The sequence below is a fragment of the Chelmon rostratus genome, chromosome 23 (assembly GCF_017976325.1).
Source record: "Chelmon rostratus isolate fCheRos1 chromosome 23, fCheRos1.pri, whole genome shotgun sequence".
In the NCBI taxonomy this organism is placed as follows: domain Eukaryota; kingdom Metazoa; phylum Chordata; class Actinopteri; order Chaetodontiformes; family Chaetodontidae; genus Chelmon; species Chelmon rostratus.
Genome location: NC_055680.1, coordinates 19573347 through 19594967, shown reverse-complemented (window position 1 = coordinate 19594967; position 21621 = coordinate 19573347). Strand labels below are relative to the sequence as shown.

The 21621-nt window shown below is 45.7% G+C and overlaps 2 protein-coding genes across 2 annotated transcripts in view; one reads left to right on the top strand and one right to left on the bottom strand.

The window, feature by feature from the left end:
- The window catches only part of LOC121626831 (disks large homolog 4-like), a 28665-nt gene extending 24356 nt beyond the window's left edge, over positions 1–4309 (bottom strand). Inside the window, exon 1 of the mRNA XM_041965522.1 lies at positions 4263–4309. The gene's annotated coding sequence lies outside the window, so the exon portion shown is untranslated. The remainder of the gene's footprint in view (positions 1–4262) is intronic.
- A 5293-nt stretch (positions 4310–9602) lies between these two features.
- Positions 9603–16704, top strand: mepceb (methylphosphate capping enzyme b). The gene is made up of 8 exons (XM_041965379.1): positions 9603–10030; positions 12009–12406; positions 13772–14025; positions 14426–14705; positions 14785–15394; positions 15702–15914; positions 16024–16132; positions 16295–16704. Exons 2-8 carry the CDS (start codon positions 12045–12047, stop codon positions 16345–16347), a joined length of 1881 nt encoding a protein of 626 aa, XP_041821313.1. The 5' UTR covers positions 9603–10030; positions 12009–12044; the 3' UTR covers positions 16348–16704.
- Positions 16705–21621: the final 4917 nt, after the last annotated feature.

Sequence of the window (21621 nt, the reverse complement as noted above, 5' to 3'; positions counted from 1 at the left end):
TTACTTTTATGACAGGAAAGTAAAGGAATGACATGTAACACAGTACAAGTACCTGCATACTGTCCTAAAGCACAGTACTTCAGTACCATCACCACTGACCATGGTGGTCTGTGATACAGTCATGGCTGGACAGCTTCTATTCCTGCTTATTAACAGTAAAATACAACAGTAGAAAAATACTGCATTTGAGGTAAAAGTGTTGATTTTACTGCAGTAAACTGCAGAAGTATTACTGGTTAAATGTACAGCACAGTAACTGTGCGGGTTAGGGTTTTGGGTATATAATGAAGCTTGATGGAGAAAATCCTTCATTTTATCCAGTATTGCACTTGACTTTGACATATTTTGGGTTTGGTGTATTTTATGTGTGGTTTAAAACGCAGCATCATTTATTGATTGACACAGTAGAACTTAAATTCAGAGACAGTTTGCTAAAATTAAGTCAAAAGTTCTTTCAAATGACTGCCACAACAACACAAAGGAATGAGTCATCTGCAAATAAAATGCATTTTAACAAGAAGGGAGACAGATTCAGGTCTTCACTGTCACATAGTTGCTAACTTTTGTCTTCATGGAGCTTTTTTTGGTCTCACCTACAACCTGAAATCAGCCGTAAACCCGTGAACCTGCTGAAGTCATCGACCAATCAGAGTCAGCAAACAGATCACAGTGAGACGGTTAATGAGACACACACACGCTCAGGACTAATCCCTTACATGTGGGGTAAAGGTCTCATCCAATCAGTGAGCTGTCATGTGTCTGTGATGTCACACTGATGACACCATTAAGACCAGATTAACACGGTGCAGAGTGGAGCCATCAGTCCTGAGGTCTGGACTCCACAAGTCCTGAGGTCTGGACTCCATCAGTCCTGAGGTCTGGACTCCACAAGACCTGAGGTCTGGACTCCATCAGTCCTGAGGTCTGGACTCCACGAGTCCTGAGGTCTGGACTCCACAAGTCCTGAGGTCTGGACTCCATCAGTCCTGAGGTCTGGACTCCACAAGACCTGAGGTCTGGACTCCATCAGTCCTGAGGTCTGGACTCCATCAGTCCCGAGGTCTGGACTCCATCAGTCCTTCACGAAGCGTGAACACAAACTCCTCAGTAACTACTGAGAAGTTTAAAACGAGTGATTTACTGCATCAAGCTGCACCGTTAAAACTCAACACACACATCAGCTAGTAAAGATGGAAGTGATGTGTTAATCTGTTGCTAGGAAACATCTGCAGCTCCGACCAATCAGGAGCAATCAAATATGTAAACAAGAAGTCACAATCTAGCAAAACGTCCAAATTTTACTGACAGATGAATCAATGTGAGTATTCAGGGGCCGTACCTCCTCCTTCTCTTGTCTGAGGAGCCAGTAAACATGTGAGCTCTCTCACATCTTAAACCACCTCTCAGCCAGCGGTGTCAGCTAGTACCGACGGGCCCCAGTTCAGGTTATTATAACGGGCCCCAGTTCAGGTTATTATAACGGGTCCCAGTTCAGGGTATTATAACGGGCCCCCACTGCGATCTGCTTCCTGCTCTGTGATAGGCCGATCCTGCTGCTGCAGCAGATCCTATCAGAGTGCTGCTGTTTCTCCTCCACACACTGATGGAAGGTTTACGTTTAATAACCACACAGACTGTCGAACAGCAGCAGAACAAGTCCTCCTTCATCAGAGACACTGAGTCTGTCTCTTGTCCTTCATGTCGTAGCAGTGACTTTAACAGAACATCTGTCCACATGTGGACGTCCGTCTGTCTGCCTGTAGCTGCTGTAGAAAGACGAGTTCACAGTTTCAGGGTTGAAGCTGTTGAGCTCTGTGCACATCTGCAGCAGCTGTGAGACCCCCCCCCCCCCCCCCCCCCCATGTTTCTAGCTTTATTTGTTATATTTTGTATTCAGTTTCTTTGTCATAATTATTTTAAATCTTTCTTTTTTTCATTCATTATTTTGTGTGTGAGAGAGAATTAAAGTGTATATTTTGGAGTAACTTTGAAATATATTTGTACTTCAGTACTTTTGACTTATTTCTACAAAACATATCTGTAAAAACAGGGCTCAGGTACAGTTTAGCAGTTCCACATCATCAGGCAGATGCATTGTTGCAGCGCTTTATTCCATCAGTTAGATTGCATCATTGAATTACATTCAATATACATTTATACATTATATAACCATTAAATACAACAGAGCATTACCCCCACCCCACCCCACCCCACCCCCATACAGGTCTGTGATTCTCCATCTGTTCAAAGATGGAAATGAGGAAAGGGGATTGGAGGAGAGCACCCAGTCTCTCAGCCCCCTGGCACCTCTATCGGGTGGGGTCGACTTGTGATACGGGTCATAGGGCGGTTGCACAGTCTATAGCTACGCCCCCGCTCTCAGCTGAGAAATGTTCTGCAGCTTCTGTCCCAAGTGCAGCGTTGCTTTGGCCCGGTGCTTTAAAACATGAGACTCTCTGGTTCAATCTGTTCGTTGTGTCCGTTTTAAATGTCGGAGGGGACAGCGACTGTGGAAATCCACCAAGCTCCAACTTCATTGTCTTCATGTCCTACAACCTTATAAATGAGTCAACAGCGTGTTGTGGATGTGAGACAGCTCCTCTGCAGTGACATGGTGACGTCCTCTGATTTCAGTCCTGGATCTGAGCACAGCGTCCTGACTGAAAGGCTGAGGCAGTGGGCAGGTGGTTCTCCTGCTGTCTCTCAGACTGAAGGACTTCTGTGTCCTTGGCCCCTCCATGTCGGAAACTGCTGCTCTTTCCTGTGGTGTGCCTCAGGGGTCTGTCTTGGGTCCATTTTATCTGCTTTGTATTTGGTTCCCTCAGGTCAAATTATTAGCACATTTAAAGGTATCTCTGTTATGCTGATGATATCCACCTGAGTGTCTCTGCCTTAAACTATCAGAGTGAATTGGTTCCGACCTGAAGTGAGTCCAGTCAGGTGTCAGAATCAGAATCAGAGTGAAACGCTGTGAACTTCCTGCGTCATAAAGGGCAGATTCATTCAGCACTTAGTTTATGTTTGTTACTGAAGGATATGAACTCATCACTGACACACTACGCTTCAGCTGTGAGGTTGAGAGAGCTGCTGGCAGTGAGACAGGTGGTCCAGAGGCTGCTGGCAGTGAGACAGCTGGTCCAGAGGCTGCTGGCAGTGAGACAGCTGGTCCAGAGGCTGCTGACGGTGAGACAGCTGACAGTGAGACAGCTGGTCCAGAGGCTGCTGGCAGTGAGACAGCCGGTCCAGAGGCTGCTGGCAGTGAGACAGCTGACAGTGAGACAGCTGGTCCAGAGGCTGCTGGCAGTGAGACAGCTGGTCCAGAGGCTGCTGGCAGGGAGACAGCTGGCAGTGAGACAGCTGGTCCAGAGGCTGCTGGCAGTGAGACAACTGGTCCAGAGGCTGCTGGCAGTGAGACAGCTGGTCCAGAGGCTGATGATGAAAATGATGACATGGTATAAATCTGGTCCAAACTGATGGAGCAACAGGTTCCTTATGTTTGGCAGATTTGTCTCTTTGTCTCTTCCGCAGCGATTCACTAAAATCTGGGTGACACATTTAACAAACAGGACTTTGACTGATGCTGCTCTTCATTGAGTTCAGGCAGCCTCCCCCCACCTGGTGAGATACTTTCACAAACTCCATCCCGCTCTTGTTCATTGCTCTTCTTCTTCCTTCTTCTTCTTTTATTGGCGGGTGATATTTCAGTGAAAGACTCCTGGTCACTAGATGTCACAGCTAACGTTCTACATACTGCCACCTGCTGTGCCTGAGAGGAACGTAGCAAACGGTTTTTGTTTGTCTGTTTGTTTTACGTTCATTTCAAAATGCAGGAGGACAGCGGAGAAGAAATAGGTGAGGCTTGACAGGTCTGGCTAACGTCCCACGGTCGGACTATCACCTCTTGAGGTACGAGGTGGTATATACGAGACAGGACGAGCCGCAGATAGCTGGTTAGCATGCTAACATCGTAAAGATCTCTGCATCTCAAAACACAGACGTCTTTGACTTAACATCAGATTCTGATTATAATGTTTGTTTTTTTCAACAGTTTAAACTAAAATTCTAAAATTCGTATCTTTAATCTGACACGAGTTCATGTTGGTCCGTAAACTCTGTTATCAATAGTGATTAATTAATTAACGTAGTTGTGTTTGTTGCCATGCAACAGAGCAGTGAAGGTAAAAACAGCGTGTGTTTTAACATGTTTGTGTGTATGTTCATCATGTGTTCTAACACGTGTGTGTTCTGAGCATGCGTGTTACCCAGCAGGGCCTGGAACAGGTCACTCTGGAAGATGTTCAGCAGTTTCTCTGCACGACCTTTGACTCCTTCAGCAGCTCCAGCCTGACAGGCCTCCATCACCTGCAGAGCACGCTCAGTATCTGAGGAGAGCAACCAGACAGGCTTTACTGGACTCTACTGGACCTGACTGGACTCTGCTGGACCTGACTGGACTCTACTGGACCTGACTGGACTCTGCTGGACCTGACTGGACCCTACGGAACCTGACTGGACCCTACCGAACCTGACTGGATTCTGCTGGACCTGACTGGACTCTACGGAACCTGACTGGACTCTGCTGGACCTGACTGAACTCTGCTGGACCTGAAGGGATTCTACTGGACCTGACTGGACTCTGCTGGACCTGACTGAACTCTGCTGGACCTGAAGGGATTCTGCTGGACCTGACTGGACTCTGCTGGACCTGACTGGACTCTACGGAACCTGACTGGACTCTACAGGACTTGATTGGGCTCTAAGGGACCTGACTGGACTCTGTGAGGCACAAGTGGACTCTGTGGGACTTGTCTGGACTCTGTGGGACTTGTCTGGACTCCAAGGGACCTGCACAAAGCTTGCTGTTATCAGTCAGCTGGTCCCACTGGTGGATCGTAGCCACGTTCTTTTACTGCAGCTGTACTTCAGAGGGAAATACTGACCTCACGACTTTCACTGACAGCTGTGTTACTGTTAGCAGAAAGATTTGACCTTAAAAGATGTCAAAGGTTCAGTCGGTGGTTTTGACTCGTCCCTAAAACCAGCGTGTAGCTCTGTCATGGTTTCATTCAAAGAACTGTTTGACTGATCCGATATTTTATTCACAGTGAAAAGATTAAAGTCCAGAAACTGAAGACACGTTTTTGTGACAGTTTCTTCTTCTTTCCCACGGATCATCTGACGACCCCGCAGATCTTTCTGGTGACCTTTTGGAGTCCCACTGGACTAAACTAGCGAACTGTATGTGAAGTGGTGGAAAGCAGCTCCAGCAGTGAAATGCTGCTCCAACACCGCAGTACCACCGATGGCTGGTCCACAAAGGGACGGCTGAATGAAGGCACCAATGAAGAAGAGGAGTGCCGTCAGCTCCATGATGGACAGTTTAAACTAACGACCACCTCGTCTCCACGGAAACATTTCCTCATCAGTTTCTGCTTCGTGTCAACTGTGATTATACTGCAATGCTCCCAGAGGCCTCGTGGTCCCCGGTTCGATTCTGAGCTGGAGGACCCGTGTTGTTTGTCATCCCTCTCTTCCCCCACATTTCCTGTTGCTGACTGTCAAAACAAAAGGGCCGAATGCCACAGAAATAAACTAAAATGTCTTCGGTTTTAATGTCTAATGACTGGCCTTTGCTCCTGTTTGCTCACGTGATGAATGTTGTTTAAATCCAGAATCAGTGTAGTTCTGACCCACCATGAGCGCTTTCTTATCGTTGCCATGTCTAAGTTTTCATGGCTCCATTAGCGTGTAAAGACGTCGTCTGGAAGGATGAGACGGGAGCAGAATCTCTGAGCTCATCCAGTTTCCTGACTGAGCAGAAAACATTCCTTCCAGTGAGAAGTATGATGAGCAGCATCCGATAAACAAACAACAACAGCAGAAGAAGAAAACGTGGCGCTTCTACTTCCTGTTCAACAGCAGTCAGAGGTCAAAGGTCAGAGGTCAGAGGTCAGAGGGTGACCTCACACTCAGAAACACAGAATACATGAAACAAACATGACTGATGACAACAAAGGGAAGAGGAAGAGGAGCAGGGACTGTGACAGAGGAATAACACACACACAATAACACACACACACACACTGAACACACACTGAGCACACACTAAACACTGAATAGTAAACACACACACACACATACTGAGCACACATTAATAAACACACACACATTAATAAACACACACACACACATTAATAAACACACACACATTAATAAACACACACACACACATTAATAAACACACACACACACATTAATAAACACACACACACACACATTAACAAACACACACACATTAATAAACACACACACACACATTAATAAACACACACACATTAATAAACACACACACACACATTAATAAACACACACACACACACATTAATAAACACACACACACATTAATAAACACACACACATTAATAAACACACACATTAATAAACACACACACACACACATTAATAAACACACACACACACAGATAATGTTGATAAAATCTCACCTTCTCTCTTCAGCGGCATGTCGTCTCTCTGATCTACAGAAATCCTCTTTAGGGATTTTACAAGCTCACACAGTGCATGCTGGGTAATGGAGTCCTAATCCGTCCACTGTCAAACAGGAGGACAGATGTCCACTGTAGCTCCGCCCTGCTCCAGTATGCCGCCCTCATGATTGGATGTTGGTTGAAGTTTGATTGACAGCTGTATTTAACTAAATCAGAATTATAAATGTTTTTAATTAGTATCATCTGATAAACACAAATTACTATAACTATAATCTCAGTTATATGATGATATGAATAATAAAAAAAAGAATATTAACACAGAAAAAAGGTAAAAAAAAACAAATAAAAATGTCCAGATAACAAATGCAGATGTGTTAATAGATAACATGGTAATAACCAGGCTCATATTTTTAATTAGGATAAACTGATCAACACATTCTTTCTGTCACACCTCGGTTACGTGTGAGTTTGTGTGTAATTCAAATAGTTTGCGAGCCTTTAAAGTGAATCTGAAGGGAAATAAATGGAAATAAAAGAGCAGAAAATAAAGCAGCAGAAAAAATAACAAATAAATATCAAATAAAAGGAAAATAATAAAAAAATAAAAATACGACTTTATGCCGTCAGAGTCCTGATTACCCATGTTGTGAAAAACAGCACGGAACAGCTGAGAGCAATTAAAATAAAAACTAAAAACTTGTCTGCAGCGCCTCCCTGAGGACACAAGATCACATGGCAGAGCGAGGAAATAATCCATTATCTTTATATTTAACTGAAGTTTCTCGTTGGGCCGCGTCTTCGGCTTCTGTTTAATGTAACAAACAAACTTATCATTCTGGTTCAGTTCGTTGATGATCAGATTTTTGAACAGGTAGTTTATCTAATCCGCAGTATTAGAATATTAGAGGAAAACTGTTTGTGCAGCACCTGACTGGTCTGTTACTGTCCCTCAGAGCAGCTGATCAATCAGGAAACAGATTATGATGTGATATTATGATATGATCCTCACCCTGTGGTTCCTCACCCTGTGGTTCCTCACCTGTGGTTCCTCACCTGTGGTTCCTCACCCTGTGGTTCCTCACCTGTGGTTCCTCACCCTGTGGTTCCTCATCCTGTGATTTGTCACCTGTGGTTCCTCACCCTATGGTCCCTCGTGCTGTGGTTCCTGACCCTGTGGTCCGTCACCTGTGGTTCCTCACCCTGTGGTTCCTCACCCTGTGGTTCCTCACCTGTGGCTTCTCATCCTGTGATTTGTCCCCTGTGGTTCCTTACCCTATGTTCCATCACCTGTGGGTACTCATCTGTGGTTGTACCCTGTGGTTCCTCACTCTATGGTCCCTCGTGCTGTGGTTCCTGACCCTGTGGTCCGTCACCTGTGGTTCCTCACCCTGTGGTTCCTCACCCTGTGGTTCCTCACCTGTGGCTTCTCATCCTGTGATTTGTCCCCTGTGGTTCCTTACCCTATGTTCCATCACCTGTGGGTAATCATCTGTGGTTGTACCCTGTGGTTCCTCACTCTGTGGTCCCTCCTGCTGTGGTTCCTGACCCTGTGGTCCGTCACCTGTGGGTCCCCACCCTGTGGTTCCTCACACTATGGCCATGACCTGTGGTAGATCAACCTGTGGTTCCTCACCCTGTGGTCCATCATCTGTGGTTCCTCACCCTGTAGTTCCTCACCCTCATCACCTAAGAATAATGTTTCTCAATGGAAAAGGTCATTAACCCCTTGATGCCTGAATTAATTTAGAATTATATTAAAAAATTAATTCTTCGTGTTTTTACTTTCAAATTGATCCTAAATTAAGAGGAGTTTGTTAATTTTTCTGTAGCACATATAATAGATATAAATTTAGGTATGATGCAAATTAGCGACAGCGGGCGTTAATGCTGCATTTAAGCATTGAGCCTGTTTGTTTTGCTAATTTGCATAACAATACTTTTTTTTCAAAATTCATAAATGTGCATCATATAAGCCACAAAATTGTTTACTGGGTGGACAGAGACATGCTAACTATTTCCCCGTTTCAGTCTTTATGCAAAATTAAGCTCAGTTGCTGGCTGCAGCCTCATGTTTAGCATACAGATGTGACAGTGTTCTCTATCAACTCTCAGAGAGGAAGAAAAGAAGAGGATGTCACAGATTTGTGATATAAAAGCAAAATTAGATTAAACTATCTAGTTTCTATGTAGGAAAAACTGTATTCTTTCTATTCTGTTGTGTGCGTGAATACAGACTATTTTTTAATACATGACTGAACTACAGCTCCCATGACCCCATGTAGTCTTTGCAGGGGGGTGAAGGGTTAACCCAGAAATATGTAAAGTTTGACTTTAAAACGACAAGTCAGCAAACTGAACCAGCCATTTAAGGTAAAAGGTTAATTTAAAACCCATCACAAACCAACACAGGTTACTAAAGACTGTTCAGTTTGATGGAGATCAATAACCTACTTACGAGTTATGGACTGAGACATCCGGTCTGTGAGCCCTCAGCTAGACCTCTCAGGCTGAATTTTACTTAAACTTTGTAACTACTAATGGTCGATAAACTGAGATAGTTATTTTTCTTAATTTTAACATCAGTACAGGTAAGGTCGTAAGGTATGTAGTTGGTGGAGCTTGTTTGGGGACACCAACAGCAGCCAGGGGGTTAGTCTTACCTGCAAAGCGTAACTCAGGGCAAAAGTCAGGGTTTTGAGTGCAGGGGTGAGTTTATGGTCTCATGGGTCTAAAAGACGCCGAAAATCAAATCTCTATGGTTTAAACTTTGTTTGACATACTGAACATGTGTCTGTGGACTCACAGCTGCTAAACATTTCCTAACAAATCGTTATTTTACACGTTTATCTTCAAGCGTGGTTGTGTTTTCAGTCAGGCACCGATCAGGACGCCTCTCTCCTCGAGAATTCTCCCGCCTCCCCGTGTCGGGACCAATCAGATCACATCTTAGTTTGAGTGGTCGTCTGATTGGTCGTAACTCGAAAGAGGCAGGAGTTCGAGTCGGCACGCTATTGGCGGGTTCTGTCGTCGCTCACATGGCCCCGCGGTTGGCATATAAAGGCGTGGGTTTAGAGTTGTAGCAGGGTGAGAGGACGTTTAAAGCTAGAAGATATCCTCAGCTCCAAGCGACAGTTTTATTAGAAGTCACGAGTCCTCGACCCGCACACACACACTGACACACGCACTCATGCTCACGGAGAGGTCGGCGGGAGCTCGTTGTCCCGCACAGAGCGAGCTTTCGGGCATGTTTTTGTAGTTGTTTTTCTGTAGGGGGTGTGTGTTAGCTCCACGCTAGCCACTGCCTGCATTTTAGCAGGACGTGGCTAGCTGGAGAAGCTAACTGTTTACCAGTTTGTTTCTTGGTTAGTTTGAATTATTCATGACGACCGTCCGTGATTGGTGGAGTGAGCGCCAGGGGCGGGGTTAGAGAGTGCGGATGTATGTGCGGGCCCATTAACAGCGCTCAGAGACCGAGGTGCAGGTCTGGACAACAAGTGGACTGTTGGTGGTCTCTGCAGGACAGAGTGAGTAAGAATGATTGATAACTCATTAACATGGCTACATAAAGTGAAGTACAAAGTAAAAGTAGTAATACCACAGTGCAGAAATACTTTGTTCCAACTAAATGTCTTGCTTTAAAATGTTTTCTTAAGTAAAAGTACAAAAGTATTACAGTCAGAATTTACTTCATGATGCAGAATGGCCCATTCCAGAATAATATGTATTATTGGATTATAGTTATTGATTAGGGCTGCAACTAATGCTTATTTTCATTCGGATGAGGGTTCATCTGTTGATTATTTTCTAGATTAATCAATTGGTCTATTAAATGTCAGAAAATAGTAAAACATGTCCATCCCAGTTTCTCAAAGTCCATGTTGATTTCTTTAAATTTCTTGTTTTGTCAGTCCAATTAATATTCTAGAAAACAGAAGAGAGGCTGAAAATACCATTTTCTGACATTTTTCTATGTACAATTACTTGAATGGTCAATTATCAAAATAGTTGGCAATTATTTTTCTGCTGACCGATTAATTGATTAGTCTGATTTTTGCAGCTCTGTGTTTGATGCATTGATGTGTTAATCACTGTAATGTTGCAGCCGGTGAAGATGGAGCTAATTTGACCTGCTTTATAAACTCATCTGCTGTGTAACTTGTGAATTTCATCAATTGAGTTTTATCTTAATCTGTAATATTACACCTTCATCGACTCTTTGATTAAATGTTTTCTTATTGTTAATCTGAACATGCAAGGTAACTTTTAACTGAAGCCGTCAGACAAATGTGCTGAAGTAAAAATCACAATATTTCCCTTTGAAATGCAGTTAAGTTAAAGTATGAAGTGACAGAAAATTCAGGTGTCATTGTGTTTAGTACAAAATAAGACAAATCAAATATAACCATCAAATATCTTTTATTTTAAAGAACGGCCAAAACGATTAATTTTCACAATAGTTTCTGACTCATTTTCTATCGATTAATTGTTGCAGTTCTGATCACAACTTGTGATTTTGATGAATCGTGTACCCATCAGAATCTGTGATGCAGAAACATCAGATATATCAAAAAAGACCAAAGTGTCAACAAGATTTAGTCAGGTGAGGAGACAGACACACCTGTACAGTACACACCAAAACGCAGTAACTATATATGTGGTCAAAATTAGTTAAGAGCAGAATCAGACGTGACATTTATTTTGCTGTATGATATTTTATATTTATACATTTTATCTTTATCAAAGAAAATGTTAAATTGGGAGGGAGGGAGAGAGAGACATTTATAGGTATACACAGTACATATGGCATGGTATATGCCTGTGTGATATATTTATGTATGTGATGTATTAACATATTAACAGCAGATAGAATATGAACACAGTACGACACTGATGATCTGATAATAATGGTAGCATAGCTAATAACAATAAAGGTTGCAGTGGATGTCCGGCAGGTGAACTCAGTAGTCCAGGTTCAGACTCTCTCCATTCAGACCTGCGAGACGAGAAAGCACAAAGACTCCGGGGAAGAAGCCGAGTCAGGAACATGTCTTGATAGGACAGGAACTCATACAGATGGAGAGGGAGAGAAGAACAGAGGTTTGGGTGTCACTGGAAGTCTAATCCAATAGCAGCACAGCTGGGCTCTGGTCCAAGGCAAGCCTGAGCCGGCCCTAACTGTGAGCTTTATCAAAGAGGAAAGTTTAGATGGTTCCACAGGAGAGGAGCTTGATAGCAAAAGACTCTAAATTCCTCTTCAGTAAGACACATGAAACTAAAAGAGTACATGATCTTTGTGATCCTGCAGACACAATCTGCTTAGTTTATCCAGTTTAATGTGATAAACAACTGACAGTGGAGAACGTCCGATGATTGGTCAATGACATCAACAATTAACTGGTTTTTGAAAGTAGTAGTGGAAAAATAAATGTATTGCGATGAGCTGCTGACTCTGATTGGCTTTGCCTCCTGTCAGTCAATCTAACCCCTCCTCTCTCTCTGTAGATTACTGTGATTGGCTGATCTGTGTGCACGTGGAAGATGATCAAGATGTCATTGGACAAAGAGACTGTCCTTCCTCACGAGGTCAGCCCTTCCTTCCCCGCCACTGCCAGCCTATCAGAGCAACCGCAGCTGGCTAAGACACACCCCCTCCGTCCTAAAAATGGCCTCCAACCGCCCGGCAACAGTCAGCCCCCCCTCACCACCTCCGCTCCCCTTGCTCAGCGAGTCACGAAGAGGCGATACTCCATGGGCGTCGGCTTCAAGGGCCTGGCCAAGCGCCGTCGGCGAGCCAATAGTGACAGCCAATCAGAACCCGTGCTGCCAAGTCACTTCCTGTTGGGTGGGAATATCTTTGACCCACTGAACCTCAACTCGTTATTGGACGAAGACGTCAACAAGTGAGACTCAAAATGTTTACTTGATTAGTTGAATCAGGTTTGTTTGAAGAAGCATCAATTTATTATTCCAAAGTTCGAATCTGCTGGTTTTTCTTGTCTGACGGTTTTAGACAAAAGGACAAAATGGAAGATTATCATTTAGAGCATTGATCAGAAAATGGATAAAATACCAGTAACAGCCCAGTGTCATTCCAGTAACAGCCCAGTGTCATTCCAGTAACAGCCCAGTGTCATTCCAGTAACAGCCCAGTATCATTCCAGTAACAGCCCAGTGTCATTCCAGTAACAGCCCAGTATCATTCCAGTAACAGCCCAGTGTCATTCCAGTAACAGCCCAGTAACAGCCCAGTGTCATTCCAGTAACAGCCCAGTGTCATTCCAGTAACAGCCCAGTATCATTCCAGTAAGAGCCCAGTGTCATTCCAGTAACAGCCCAGTATCATTCCAGTAACAGCCCAGTGTCATTCCAGTAACAGCCCAGTATCATTCCAGTAACAGCCCAGTGTCATTCCAGTAACAGCCCAGTAACAGCCCAGTGTCATTCCAGTAACAGCCCAGTAACAGCCCAGTGTCATTCCAGTAACAGCCCAGTATCATTCCAGTAACAGCCCAGTGTCATTCCAGTAACAGCCCAGTATCATTCCAGTAACAGCCCAGTGTCATTCCAGTAACAGCCCAGTAACAGCCCAGTGTCATTCCAGTAACAGCCCAGTAACAGCCCAGTATCACTCCAGTAACAGCCCAGTATCACTCCAGTAACAGCCCAGTATCACTCTAGTAACAGCCCAGTATCATTCCAGTAACAGCCCAGTAACAGCCCAGTATCACTCCAGTAACAGCCCAGTATCACTCCAGTAACAGCCCAGTATCACTCCAGTAACAGCCCAGTGTCATTCCAGTAACAGCCCAGTATCATTCCAGTAACAGCCCAGTAACAGCCCAGTGTCATTCCAGTAACAGCCCAGTAACCACTGACCAGCAGACGATGCTCAGTTTGTTTCATAGAAACGATGAATTGTGGAATATTGAACAGACTTTCTTCAGACCTGGAACAGTTTCAGAAAAACAGAGATCCCCAAAAGGACGTTATTGTTTATTTAAGGTGATCAGTTAAACGTCTTGATCTGGTATCAACTAACCACGGATAAACAGTGAAAGTATAATCATGAAAATGTACTAAAAGTATTAAAGTGGAGCCAAAGTGACAGCAACCAACAACCCAAACAAACAAACAAACCTCAGATTCAAGAATAAATTCCTTCAGATGACTGAAGAAAAGCTGCAGATCTTCAGATTTGTGAATCTGAAGCCGTGAAATGTTTTTTTCCTTCTTAATGAACATTCAACTCCTCTTTTCCTCCTCAGAGCAACCAATCAGGAGACACCAAAGTCCTCGCCCCTCCCATTGCGGGGCGGAGACCCTGTAGAGATCCTGGTTCCACGTGACATCACAGACCCCCTGAACCTGAAGGGAGGGGGAGGGGACGGGAAGGGTGATGGGGGAGTTCTTCTGTCCCCCTTGAAGTCCAGGAGGAGACACAGGAACAGACACCATGGAGGGGGAGGAGAGAGAGAGGTGATACCAGCTCGACTGTTTCGCTCCACAGCTGGACTGACAGGTGAGACTCTGTGGACACCTGGTGGACGCGGTGGGAAACTACAGAAAACCAAAAGACACCAGACAAGAAGACTCGGCACAATTAATAATCTTCATGTTTTTAAGTTTTCTTCAGTATCCAGTGATCCAGTGATCCAGAGATCCAGTAATCCAGTAATCCAGTCTGTACATCCATGTTTACAGGAGGTGCTAACAGGAGCTGCTTACAGCTAATTCAGCAGACCGTTAATGGAGACACTTTGACTACATGGAAACAGATATAAGCTAATAAAAATCAGGGCTCAAGTTGTAGCTCACAGCTAACTCCATGGCAACATTATGCTTCCAGAAATGGTCTTTTTCCTGTTAGCATGTTAATAAGTTGCTAATAACTTACTCTAATGTTGTTTTGTTTTGTGCAGTTCCTCCGTTAGCCACAGAGGGCAGTGTTTCCGCGTCTCCTCTCCCCTGTGAACTCAACACAGCCATCACCTGTCGAGATGACATAGCCCCGCCCCCCATCCTCCCCAGAAGACACACCCACCCTCCGCCAGGCCACACCCACAAGCCTAGTAACCAGCACGATGGTCGCCAGCGGAGACGGCGCCGCACCACCTCGACGAGGTCGGCAGATACCATGGCAACCAAAGCTCAGCCAACCAAATTCCACACACCACTGGTGGGAGGGGCTAAAGCCAGCAGGTGAGTGCTACCTAAAGTAAATTGAAATGCTGTGATTTGATTGGCTGCCTGGTCACATGATCTGTGCTGCCCCCCGCAGCTTTGGAGGAACACAGCCCGGCTCCGCTCCGCCACCAGAGAGGAAGAAGGACAAACACCGCTACCAGTATGGCAACCACAGCTGTTACTATGGCTACCACGGTTTCTACGGTGACGGGGGAGAGGGCCGGGTCGGGGCGGAAGAGGACACGCGGCTCCGCCTCCTGGAAGACAATTGGTTCAGAGACAAGAAGGTGCTGGACGTAGGCTGCGGCGCCGGTCACATGACGCTTGCCGTCGCCCGGAGGTTTGACCCCGTTCACATCCTGGGGGTGGAGTTAGATGAGCGATTGGTCCACGCTGCCAAGCAGAACATCAGGCACTTCCTGTCACATGACCTGGTGGTGGCGGACAGGATGAGGAGGAGGAGAGGAATGCTGGGAACGTTTTCTTCCTGTTCTCCAAGGAAGAGGGAAGGAGGAGAGGAAGAGGAGGTGAAGGAGGAGGAGGAGGATGTTGGGAATGTGATGGAGGAGTTCCAGCAGGCTCGGTCTCTCCTCTCTTTTCCCCTGTCGTTCAGGGTGAGTCGAGGTCCCCTAGCTCCTCCTCCTCTCCTCCCTCCATCATCACCATCGTCATCCAGGTTCCCCAACAACATCACCTTCATACAGGTGAGTCTCACACGGTCTGTCCACCGAGTCCACCGAGTCCTCCGCGCGTCTCCAGTTAGTCGTGTTTATTGTTGATGTACGAGGCGTCAGCGCAGGGTTTTGATTCTCTGTGTCTGACTTCCTGTCCGGCTGACTGACGCGTCGTCTGTCAAAAATAGATCCTGTGCGTCTTCTCCACGGAGAGACGCTTCTGAAACGGAGACGTTTGGCGCCCGGTGGAAACTGGTGGTTACTCGCATATTATTAATCAGGTTGAGCTTGTGACATCATCACCCTGCTGACATCATCGCGGTGACTCCTCCCACAGGGCGACTATGTCTCAGAGCAGGAGGTGTGGCCTGGGCGTGGCCAGTATGATGTCATCATGTGTCTGGGCGTGACAAAATGGGTGCAACTGCAGTCAGGTGACGCAGGCGTGGTCAGACTGTTCAGACAAGCCTATCAGAGCCTGTCGCCGGGCGGGTTATTCATTCTGGAACTGCAACCGTGGAGCAGCTACAGCCGCAGCAAGAGGGCCTCGGTAACACACACACACACACACACACACACACTGTCTGTATATATTTACTGTATATATCTCCATAAACGTCTGTATCAGAAAGGGTCTCATGTTGTTTTCTGCCGGTTAGGAGACCACATCTCGTCACTACAGGACTGTGAGACTGAGACCTGAACAGTTCACCTGCTACCTGACTGACAGTGTTGGCTTCACCTCATACCGACTCCTCAAACAGACAGGTACACACACACCTTTGCATGCACACACACACTGTGTACACAGTTCTCAGTTTGATGTTTGGAAGAAGCTTGAACCGCTTTATGAACTCTGATTTGATGATCCTGATGATCCAGGTACGCTGAACAGGTACACACATGCTGCATACTGTGTGTGTGTTTCAGGTAACCAGCGGCCACTCTACCTGTTCCACAAAGGCCCCGCCCAGAGGAAGTGAGGTCACCAGGACAGGGTGTGACATGTGTCTCGGAGGCATTGCAGGAAGTGCAGCCCATTGTCCTCCCATTTCCATGGCAACAGGCCTGGACTGACTAACAGATGGAGAGACAAGGGAGTTGATTGGTCCTTGTGTTTTACTGGGAGCTCACACCTCATTGGCTGAACAGTTGAGCGACTTTAGTGACTGTTTGATGACATCACAGCACAGAAGAGAATAAACTCAATCTGATTGGACAGCAGGGTTTCAGTGAACGTGATTGGACGCTGACAGGAAGTGACACGTCTGCGCCGGTCATCGTTTGACTGCTGCAGTTTTTTTTGTTTTGTGAAAATAAAGAATTGATCTGATGCTGGTTCATTAAAGCTGCAGAAGCTGTTTGATTTCTTTCATCTTCTCGTCTTTAACGTTGACTCAGATTCCGCTCACTGAGTCAGGAAACAAAGTTTATTCAAAACCACTGTCACATCATTTCCTGTTGTTTCTCCTGGAAGTCTACAGACAGGTTTATTTACCTGGTGGGTATAAAAGTTCCAAATCACCTCCAAACACGATTGATTATTTAAGTTACAGTCGATTAATCATTAAATGACAGAAGAAACAGGTGTGACCAATCAACAATCACCACAAAACCATGAAGTCATCTGAAGTTCCTCTTCTGAAATCACGACTTCCTGTTGATGCTGTCCGGCCAATGAACAGACACGCTCAGAATAACAGACATTTTTCATGTTGATCAGTGTGTTTAAAGTTCTGTCTACAGTGAAAATATCTATAACGATAGATCTAACTTCTAAGAAGTTCAGTATCCAGTTAGAACTGGATCTGTAAATGTTTAACATCTGAACACAAGATGTTTCCTTTGTGACATCACACTCAGTTTCATACTGGGCCCTGATTGGCTCAGAGAGGTGGTGATGTAGCAGACTGAGATTAAAGGTTGAATGTGCAGTCAGTGACATCACAGTGAGGTAACAGGAAATGCTCAGTGTTCCTGGTTCTCTGTGGACGAGCCTCTCGCGCTCCACATGTTCTGCAGAGGTAACGACTGAGTGATCAAACATGTTGGCTAACAAAGCTGAGGTGATTTCAGCTCGTTAATGAGTCGTAATTAAACTGAACTGAACTGAACAGGTCTTATTTTAAAACAGGTGAAGGTGCTCTTTAATAAAAACATGAAGATACAGTGAAATATTCTATTATCAGAAAACTCTGGAGCTGAGTTTAAGCTTCCAGATGTTTCCACTTGATCCACTATTGAATTTGTCACAGCCCCAGCTCTAGCCCCGCCTCGTTTCCATGGTAATCATGGGCGTGGTCCAGCAAGTCCAAGGTCAGCCCATCCGCTCTCTGGCCGCTGTCATCCACCAGTCGAAGAAAGTCCGGGTGGCTATCTTCTCCTTTGTCCCCGCCCTCCTCTAACACGCCCACCACACCTTCAACCCCGCCCTCTGCAGTGGCTCCGCCCACTCCGGCTGCAGCTTCACCAGCAGCGAGACCGGGTCCCCGACCCCCCAGCCGAGGTTGACTCAGGAGCTGCTGAAAAGTCACCAACAGAGCCTGAGGGAGGGGGCGGGGTCAAACGACACAAGGAAGGGTCACGTGACCTTTTCATCTTTTCACGTTGATCAGATGTAAACATACAGAATGAAACAGTGCACACGACGGGTCACATGATAAATATACATGTTTAACAAAGACCAAACTGAGCACGTGTGCGCTGTGGTTGCCATGGTAACTTCATTACTGACTCACACAGCTGATCCTCTCTCACTTTTCTTTAGTTTGTAGTTTTATGTTCCAAACTGACGTTGGGCCATTCCTGTTTGTAATGTGTGTGTTCATGGAGGAAACTGCTGGTGGGAAGTTTTAACCACTAGTGAGCCGGCTGTAACCGGTGGTAACAGGTGATGTGCTGTGATGTCACATGTGACCTCACCCGCTGTCGCTCTCGGCTCCCCACGCTGTCATCTCCGGTGTCTCTGTCTCCATCTCGCTCGCTGGCTCTCTCTCCCACTAAAACCAGTTCACTGAGCCACAGGCTGTCGTTGCTGTTACTGGGAGACTGGAGGAGCTCGAAGCTCTGACACACACACACACACACACACACACACACACACACACACACGCGGTCATGTGACTGTAACTGAAACTTTAAACTGACAGCTCACCTACTGGGAGGAGTCCATCTGGTCCATAGCCTACAGGATATGACATCATACACACGGTATGACATCACACACACAGGGTGGAAAAATTCTCTCTGTGCTAATTTAATTCAAGTTCATTTCTGTCGTTCTCTCAGCTGTTGAGGACCCTATAAAAATCAACCAATCAGAGTCAGCTCACCACAAACCATCGGCCACATGGTCCTACGTCATCATCGCCCTTTTATCTAATAATTTCTGACCAATCATCGGCCTCAGATTTTATTTGTGTGAAGTTGCAGTTCATCTAATGCCCACTAGACGCCGCTGTGAGCAGACAGGCTACACTGAAGTGAATGGGGAAGCCAGTACAGGTTTTATAGAAGACCAGCTCTCAGCTCATTTACTGGGCTTCCTTACGTGGGGCAGAATTAAAGAATAAATGTTCCTTTAGTTTCCTTTGAGATGCTGTGGAATGAAGACAGCAACAGTGGAAAACTAAAAATGAGAGAAAAGTCAGTGGAAGTTCAGCACACGAGCAGGACTGGCAGCTGACATCCCAGCTGAGGACAAAGAGACACAGACAGCTGCGTGTGAGCAGGACCAGACTTCATTCATATTTTACCAAATTAAAGCTAATGCCACCTTGTCCTGAAAACCTGCTGTAGAATCTGTGTGTTTGGATCAGGTGACCTCTGACCTCTGAACTCTGGCTTGACTCGGACGAAACTGATGATGAAGAAGAAGAAGAAGATGAGGATGTCCTCTGATGGCTGACATCAGGAGGGGGAGAAGGCTGCACACACAAAAAGGTAATGACATCACAATGTGTGTGTGTTGGTTCATGTAGAATCAGTGAAGGTAGGCAGACAGTGACCAAGTAATACTACACATACTGTAGTACCACTACGACTGCCGGTACTACTGGTGAACTTGTTGTGTACTCACTGCTGTGTGGTCCAGTTGTGGTTGAGGAATGAGCTGAAGTCTGCTGTGTTCCCATGGTAACTGTATAACACACACACACACAGCAGTAAACATCACACACATCTCTAACCAATAAGCTGATCAGGAGATCAATAAACCAAAATCTTACTGGTGAAGCCTGGTTCTGGTCCAGCAAGCAGACCATCATCAGAAACATCCACATCCTGGTCAGGTCTGTACTGACGGTCTGGATCGTTCCTGGTGGTCTGGATCAGTCCTGATGGTCTGGATCAGTCCAGGTCCAGGTCAGTCCAGGTCTGGGGGCCCTGTAGGTTTCAAGTCTCGCTCTGATTCCTTTCTTTTATTGTCTCTTCAGCAGGAAGTGACCTGTCATCATCTCTCCCTCTGTCCCCGCCCCCCTCCTACTGACCGCCCTCTGTCCCCGCCCCCCTCCTACTGACCGCCGCCCATCAACAAAAACAACCTGATTTATGTGTGAGTGTGTGTTTGTGTGTGTGTATGTATGTGTGTTAGTGTGTTTGTGTATTAGTGTGTATGTATGTGTGTGTGTGTATGTATGTGTGAGTGTGTGTGAGTGAGTGTGTATGTGAGTATGTGTGTGTGTATGAATGTGTATGTGTGAGTGTGTGTGTGTGTGTGATACTAAAAGACACAGACAGCCTGTGTGTGGACGCTCAGATCAGTAGTAGAATCATAACACAGTGAAAATGCGTCGCCGCTGGAGTCCAGCTGTGATTGGTCAGTGACAGAGTGATCAGCAGAAATGCTGCCTGTCAGTGATCAACTGGATTTATTAAACCTTTCAAGGATCTGTTTTATTTATGACGATGAAGGAGCTAAAAAAAGGTCACACCTCGACTCGTGTGAGCCCGGCGACTCTCGAGGTGTGAACGGCCCCGCAGGAGGATCGGTGCCTGCAGCCACTCAGAACTGAAGGAGCCACAACCGGAACCAAGTTCTTGGAAGAACCAGGACCTGAGAGTCTTCAAAGACACACTCACAGTGTGCAGTACTTAAAGGGCTGCAAATATACTTTATTATACAGATCAGTGATGATTAATGGTGATAATGGTGTTACTGGTGATACTGGTGACGCTGAAGGTTCATGTTCCACAGACTTCTGGCCATGCAGAGTTCCAGATATGTTCCAAAATTCAGATTGATGGAGCTGTGGTGAACCAGCAGACAGCATACACCCACCCACACACAAACACACACACACAACATACGCACACACACAAAACACACACACACACACACACCCAGCTGACAGTAAACACATTTCACAACCAGCAGGAAGGACTGTGACATAACACACACACATACATACTCACATACACAGATACAATACACACACACACTGACACTCACGCAAGACGCAACACACACACACACACACTCACGCAAGATGCAACACACACACACACACACAATACACACACACACACACACTCACGCAAGACGCAACACACACACACACACACCCAGCAGACAGTAAACACATTTCACAACCAGCAGGAAGGACTGTGACACAACACACACACACACACAGATACAACACTGTCATTGGCTCAGAGTCACAGTTATCAATTCATGTATTGATTACACGCTGTACATGAATATTACCGTCGTATTTTCAGACAGCTTCTCTCCTGTCGAGCTTCATGAACTGATCTCAACAACCTCCTCATCATCAGCCTGTATCTCTCCGACCCAGCTGTTTAAACGTTTTACCTTTAATTGGCTCTTCTTAATTAGACATGATCAACCTGTCTCTGTCAACAGGCCTCAGTTCGTTCAGGTTAATGATGACTCCTCTGTGCACACTAAAGCAAGTCACGGAGTTCCGCAGGGTTCTGTGCTTGGACCGATCCTTTTCACTCTTTATATGCTTCCTTTAAACAACATTATCAGGACACTGTCACAGCGCCTTCAGTCTCTTACCTGCTGCCATCCCATTCATCTGATCACCTGCCAGCCACGCCCACCTGTCCACTCACCTGATCCTCATTTCCAATCAGCCCCGGGTTTAAGCTGCTCTCCCGCTCACTCAGGGCCGGATCGTTCTTCGCCTTCATGCGAGACTCTCCAGCTTTCGACTCACCAAACATGTCGAGAGACTTTGAATCTGCCTAGAAAGACTGAACTGAGTGATTTTTGTCTCCTCATTGGATGTCCT

Bases quoted from the DNA above. Each gene is read 5' to 3' on its own strand.
- mepceb (XM_041965379.1), top strand. From the start codon at position 12,045: ATGATCAAGATGTCATTGGACAAAGAGACTGTCCTTCCTCACGAGGTC. The intron at 15,395-15,701 runs GTGAGTCTCACA...CTCCTCCCACAG, and splicing joins ACAACATCACCTTCATACAG to GGCGACTATGTCTCAGAGCA. The intron at 16,133-16,294 runs GTACACACACAC...TGTGTGTTTCAG, and splicing joins CCGACTCCTCAAACAGACAG to GTAACCAGCGGCCACTCTAC.